At 59.4% G+C, this 7,135-nt stretch overlaps 1 protein-coding gene across 1 annotated transcript; it reads left to right on the plus strand.

The window, feature by feature from the left end:
• Window positions 1-3,614: 3,614 nt before the first annotated feature.
• Window positions 3,615-5,584, plus strand: LOC132823531 (keratinocyte proline-rich protein-like; the record flags this gene model as incomplete). The annotated part of the gene is made up of 2 exons (XM_060837474.1): window positions 3,615-3,675; window positions 5,358-5,584. Coding segments are annotated over 2 exons (288 nt in total), but the record flags the coding sequence as incomplete, so codon positions are not given.
• Window positions 5,585-7,135: the final 1,551 nt, after the last annotated feature.

Raw genomic sequence — 7,135 nt, forward strand, 5'->3', positions numbered from 1 at the left:
CTTCATCCCTCTACATTTCCCATCTTTTTCCGTGTCCCCATCCCTGTCCGTGTCCCCATCCCTGTCCGTGTCCCCATCCCTGTCCGTGTCCCCAACCCTGTCCGTGTCCCCATCCCTGTCCGTGTCCCCATCCCTGTCCGTGTCCTCAATCCTGTCCGTGTTCCCATCACTCTCCGTTTCCCCATCTGTTTCCATGTCCTCATCCCTCTCCACGTCGCCATCCCTCTCCGCATTCCCATCCCTCTCCGTGTCGCCTTACCTCTCTACGTTCCCATCTCTGTCCGTGTCCCCATCTCTCTACATGTCCACATCTCTCTCCGTGACCCCTTCCTCTCTGTGTCCTCATTCCTCTCCATGTCCCCATCCCTGAGCGTATCCCCATCCCTGAGCGTATCCCCATCCCTGAGCGTGTCCCCATCCCTGAGCGTGTCCCATCCCTCTCCGTGTCCCCATCCCTCTCCGTGTCCCCATCTCTCTCTGTGTCCCTATCTCTCTCCGCGTCCCAATCCCTCTCCATTTCCTCATCCCTCTCCATGACTCCATCCCTCTCCATGTCCCCATCCCTCTCCATGACTCCATCCCTCTCCATGTCCCCATCCCTCTCCATGACTCCATCCCTCTCCATGTCCCCATCCCTCTCCATGACTCCATTTCTCTCCGTGTCCCCCTCCCTCTCCATGTCCCCACACTTTTCCGTGTCCTCACACTTTGCCATGTCACCAACCTTCTCCGTGTCCCCATCTCTCTCCGTGTCCCCATCTCTCTCCGTGTCCCCATCTCTCTCCGTGTCCCTATCACTCTCTGTGATCACTGTCTACGTCCCCATTCCTCTCCGTGTTCCCAACTCTCTCATTCCCCATCCCTCTCCGAGTCCCCATCTTTCTCCGAGTCCCCATCTTTCTCCGAGTCCCCATCCCTCTCCGTGTCCCCATGCTAGTCCGTGTCCCCATCCCTCTCCGTGTCCCCATCCCTCTCCGCGTCCCCATCCCTCTCCGCGTCCCCATCCCTCTCCGTGTCCCCATTCTTCTCTGTGTCCCCATCTCTCCGTGTCCCCATCTCTCTCCGTGTCCCAATGTCTCTCCGTGTCCCCATCCCTGAGCATGTCCCCATTCCTCCCCGTGTCCCCATCCCTCTCCGCGTCCCAAACCCTCTCCGCGTCCCTGTCCCTGTCTGTGTCGCCATCCCGCTCCGTGTCCCCGTCACTGTCCGCGTCCCCCTCCCTCTCCGTGTTCCCATCTCTCTCCCTGTCCCCCTCCCTCTCCGTGCTCCCATCTCTCTCCGCGCCCCCATCCCTCTCCGTGCTCCCATCCCTCTCCGCGCCCCCATCCCTCTCCGTGCTCCCATCTCTCTCCGTGTCCCCATCCCTCTCCATGTCCCCATCCCTCTCCGCGTCCCCATCCTTCTCCATGTCCCCATCCTTCTCCATGTCCCCACCCCTCTCCGTGTCCCTACCCTTCTCTGCATCCCCATGCCTCTCCGCGTCCCCATCCCTCTCCGCGTCCCCATCCCTCTCCGTGTCCCCATCCCTGTCCGTGTCCCCATCCTTCTCCTTGTCACCATCACTCTACGTGTCCCTATCTCTCTCTGTGATCACTGTCTACGTCCCCATTCATCTCCGTGTCCCCATCAGTACCATGTCCCCATCACTCTCCATGTCCCCATCACTCTCCATGTCCCCATCACTCTCCATGTCCCCATCTCTCTCCATGTCCCCATCACTCTCCATGTCCCCATCTCTCTCCATGTCCCCGTTACTCTCCATGTCCCCATCACTCTCCATGTCCCCATCACTCTCCATGTCCCCATCTCTCTCCATGTCCCCATCTCTCTCCGTGTCCCCGTTACTCTCCATGTCCACATCTCTCTCCATGTCCCCATCACTCTCCATGTCCCCATCACTCTCCATGTCCACATCTCTCTCCGTGTCCCCGTTACTCTCCATGTCCACATCTCTCTCCCTGAAGCTATCTCTCTCCGTGTCCCCAAAACCTGTCCGTGGCCCCATCCCTGTCCGTGTACCCATCCCTGTCCGTGTACCCATCCCTGTCCGTGTCCCCATCCCTGTCCGTGTGCTCATTTCCCTCCCCGTCCCCATCACTCTCCATGACTCCATCTCTCTCCATGTCCCCCTCCCTCTCCGCGACTCCATCCCTCTCCGTGTCCCCTTCACTCTCTGCGTCCCCATCTCTCTCCCTGAACGAATCTCTCTCCGTATCCCCGTCCCTGTCTGTGTCCCCATCTCTCTCCATGTCCCCATGCCTTTCCGTGTCCCCATTCGTTTCCATGTCCTATTCACTCCCCGTGTTCCCATCACTCTCCGTGTCCCCAACTCTCTGCGTGTCCCCATCCCTCTCCGTGTCCCCATCCCTCTCCGTGTCCCCATCACTCTCCATGTCCCCATCACTCTCCGTGTCCCCACCCTTCTCCGTGTCCCCACCCTTCTCCGTGTCCCCATCCCTCTCCGTGTCCCCATCCCTCTCCGTGTCCCCTTCACTCTCCATGTCCCCATCCCTTTCCGTGTCCCCATCCCTTTCCGTGTCCCCATCCCTTTCCATGTCCCCATCTTTCTCCGTGTCCCCACCCTTCTCCGTGTTCCCACCCTTTTCCGTGTCCCCATCGCTCTCCGTGTCCCTATCACTCACTGTGATCACTGTCTACATCCCCATTCTCTCATTCCCCATCCCTCTCTGTGTCCACATCCCTCTCCTTGTCACCACCCTTCTCCGTGTCCCCACCCTTCTCCGTGTCCCCATCCCTCTCCGTGACCCCATTCCTCTCCGTGTTCCCAACTCGCTCATGTCCCCATCACGACCATGTCCCCATCTCTCTCTGCGTCCCCATCTCTCTCCGCGTCCCCATCCCTTTCCGTGTCCCCATGACTTTCTGTCTCCCCATTCCTTTCTGTGTCCCATTCACTCCCCGTGTTCCCATCGCTCTCCGTGTCCCCAACCCTCTCCGTGTCCCCAACCCTTTCCGTGTCCCCATTCCTTTCCATGTCCCCATTCCTTTCTGTGTCCCTATCACTCTCCATGTCCCCATCACTCTCCATGTCCACATCATTCACTGTGATCACTGTCTATGTCCCCATTCATCTCCGTGTTCACAACTCACTCATGTCCCCATCACGACCATGGCCCCATCACTCTCCCAGTCCCCATCCCTCTCCGCGTCCCCATCCCTCTCCGCGTCCCCATCCCTCTCTGTGGCCCCATCAATGTCCACGTCCCCATCACTGTCCGTGTTCCCATCACTCTCCCTTACCCCATCCCTGTCCATGTTCCCATCTCTCTCCCTGTCCCCATCCCTCTCCGTGTCCCCATTACTCTCTGTGTCCCCATTACTCTCGATGTCGCCATCTCTCTCCATGTCCTCATCCCTCACCGTGTCCCCATCTTTCTCCGTGTCCCCATCCCTCTCCATGACCCCATCCCTCTCCGTGTCCCCAGCTCTCTCCCTGAACCCATCTCTCTCTGTGTCCCCAAAACCTGTCTGTGTCCCCATCGCTGTCCGTGTACCCATCTCTCTCTCCGCGTCCCCATCTCTCTCCGCGTCCCCATCCCTCTCCGTGTCCCCATCCCTCTCCATGTCCCCATTCCTCTCCGCGTCCTCATCCCTCTCCGTGTCCCCATTCCTCTCCGCATCCTCATCCCTCTCCGTGTCCCCATCCCTCTCCGAGTCCCCATCCCTCACCGTGTCCCCATCCCTCTCCGTGTCCCCATGCTTTTCCGTGTCCCCATCCCTCTCCGTGTCCCCATCCCTCTCCGTGTCCCCATCACTCTCCGTGTCCCCATCCCTCTCCGTGTCCCCATGTCTCTCCGTGTCCCCATCCCTCTCCGTGTCCCCATCACTCTCCGTGTCCCCATCACTCACTGAGATCACTGTCTACGTCCACATTCCTCTCCGTGTTCCCAACTCGCTCATGCTCCCATCCCTCTACGGGACCCCATCACTCTCCATGTCCCCATCCCTCTCCGTGTCCCCATCTCTCTCTGTGTCCCCACCCTTCTCCGTGTCCCCATCACTCTCCATGTCCCCATCTCTCTCCGTGTCCCCGTCACTATCCATGTCCCCATCCCTCTCCGTGTCCCCATCTCTCTCTGTGTCCCCACCCTTCTCCGTGTCCCCATCTCTCTCCGTGTCCCCATCTCTCTCCGTGTCCCCATCTCTCTCCGTGTCCCCATCCCTCTCTGTGTCCCAATCTCTCTCCGTGTCCCCATCCCTCTCCATGTCCCCATTCCTTTCCGTCTCCTCATTCCTTTCTGTGTCCCATTCACTCCCAGTGTCCCCAACCCTCGGTGTCCCCATCACTGTCCTTGTCCCCATGACTCTCCATGTCCCCCTCCCTCTCCGTGACTCCATCTCTCTCCGTGTCCCCTTCACTCTCCGTATCCCCTTCCTCTGTGTCCCCATCCCTCTCCATGTCCCCATCCCTCTCCACGTCCCCATCCCTCTCCATGTCCCCATCTCTCTCCCTGAACCCATCTCTCTCCATGTCCACAAAACCTGTCCGTGTCCCCATGACTCTCCGTGTCCCCATTCCTTTCCATATCCCCATGCCTTTCCGTGTCCCCATTCCTTTCCGTGACCCCATTCTTTTCCATGTCCCTTTCACTCCCCGTGTCCCCATCACTCTCCGTGTCCCCATGACTCTCCGTGTCCCCATCCCTCTCCGTGTCCCCATCTCTCTCCGCGTCCCCATCTCTCTCCGTGTCCCCATCCCTCTCTGTGTCCCCATCCCTCTCCGTGTCCCCACCCTTCTCCGTGTTCCCATCCTTCTCCGTGTCCCCATCCCTCTCCGTGTCCCCATCTCTCTCCCTGAACCCCTCCCTCTCTGAGAGCCCATCACTGTCCGTGTCCCCATGACTCTCCCTGTCCCCATCCCTTTCCGGGTCCCCATTCCTTTCCATGTCCCATTCACTCCCCGTGTCCCCATCCCTCTCCTAGTCCCCATCCCTCTCTGTGTCCCCATCCCACTGTATGTCCCCATCCCTCTCCGTGTCCCCATCCCTCTCCGTGTCCCCATCCCTCTCTGTGTCCCCATCCCATTCCATGTCCCCATCTCTCTCCATGTCCCCATCCCTCTCTGTGTGCCAATCCCTCTCCATGTCCCCATCCCTCTCCGTGTCCCCATCACTCTCCGTGACACCATGACTCTCCGTGTCCCCATCCCTCTCCCTGTCCCCATCCCTCTACGTGTCCCGATCCCTCTCCTTGTCCCCATCTCTCACTACGTCCCCATCCCTGTCCGTGACCCCACCCCTCTCCGTGTCCCCACCCCTCTCCGTGTCCCCATCACTCTCCGTGTTCCCATCTTTCTCCGTGTCCCCATCCCCGTCACTCTTCGTGACTCCATGACTCTCCGTGTCCCCATCCCTCTCCATGTCCCCATCCCTCTCCATGTCCCCATCCCGCTCCGTGTTCCCATGCCTTTCCGTGTCCCCATTCTTCTCCGTGTCCCCATCCCTCTCCGTGTCCCCATCCCTCTCCGTGTCCCCATCCCTCTCCGTGTCCCCATCCCGCTCCGTGTTCCCATGCCTTTCCGTGTCCCCATTCTTCTCCGTGTCCCCATCCCTCTCCGTGTCCCCATCCCTCTCCGTGTCCCCATCACTCTCCGTGTCCCCATCACTCACTGAGATCACTGTCTACATCCACATTCCTCTCCGTGTTCCCAACTCGCTCATGCCCCCATCCCTCTACGGGACCCCATCACTCTCCATGTCCCCATCACTCTCCGTGTCCCCATCTCTCTCCGTGTCCCCGTCACTGTCTATGTCCCCATCACTCTCCATGTCCACATCACTCACTGTGATCACTGTCTATGTTCCCATTCATCTCCGTGTTCCCAACTCACTCATGTCCCCATCACTCTCCGTGTCCCCATCACGACCATGTCCCCATCGCTCTCCGCGTCCCGATCCCTCTACGTGTCCCCATCCCTGGCCGTGTCCCCATCCCTCTCCATGTCCCCATCCCTCTCTGTGTCCCCATCCCTCTCTGTGTCCCCATCCCTTTCCCTGTCACCATCCCTCTCCATGTCCCCATCACTCTCCATGTCCCCATCACTCTCCGTGTCCCTGTCACTCACTGTGATCACTGTCTTCATCCCCATTCCTCTCCGTGTTCCCAACTCGCTCATGTCCCCATCACGACCATGTCCCCATCACTGTCCGTGTACCCATCTCTCTCCTTGTCCCCATCTCTCTCCATGTCCCCATGACTCTTCGTGTCCCCATCCCTTTCCGTGTCCCCATTCCTTTCCTTCTCCCCATTCCTTTCTGTGTCCCATTCACTCCCCATGTTCCCATCACTCTCCGTGTCCCCAACCCTCTCCGTGTCCCCATCCCTCTCCGTGTCCCCACTCTTCTCCGCGTCCCCACCTTTCTCCGTGTCCCCATCACTCTCCGTGTCCCCATCACTCTCCGTGTCCCCATCACTCTCCGTGTCCCCATCACTCACTGAGATCACTGTCTACATCCACATTCCTCTCCATGTTCCCAACTCGCTCATGCCCCCATCCCTCTACAGGACCCCATCACTCTCCATGTCCCCATCACTCACTGTGATCACTGTCTATGTTCCCATTCATCTCCGTGTTCCCAACTCACTCATGTCCCCATCACGACCATGTCCCCATCGCTCTCCGCGTCCCGATCCCTCTGCGTGTCCCCATCCCTGTCCGTGTCCCCATCCCTCTCAAATTCCCCATCCCTCTCCGTGTCCCCATCCCTCTCTGAGTCCCCATCCCTCTCCGTGTCCCCATCCCACTCCGTGTCCCCACTCTTCTCCGCGTCCCCACCTTTCTCCGCGTCCCCATCACATTCCTTTCCGTCTCCCCATTCCTTTCTGTGTCCCATTCACTCCCCATGTTCCCATCACTCTCCATGTCCCCAACCCTTTCCGTGCCCCCATCCCTTTCCGTGTTCCCATTCCTTTCCATGTTTCCCATTCCTTTCCATGTCCCCATCACTCTCTATGTCCCCATCACTATCCTTGTCCCCAACCCTCTCCGTGTCCACATCACTCACTGTGATCTCTCCCTGAACCCATCTCTCTCCGTGTCCCCAAAACCTGTCTGTGTCCCCATCCCTGTCCATGTACCCATCTCTCTCTCAGCGTCCCCATCTCTCTCCGTGTA

Source organism: Hemiscyllium ocellatum, chromosome 16, assembly GCF_020745735.1.
Source record: "Hemiscyllium ocellatum isolate sHemOce1 chromosome 16, sHemOce1.pat.X.cur, whole genome shotgun sequence".
NCBI classification, from domain to species: domain Eukaryota; kingdom Metazoa; phylum Chordata; class Chondrichthyes; order Orectolobiformes; family Hemiscylliidae; genus Hemiscyllium; species Hemiscyllium ocellatum.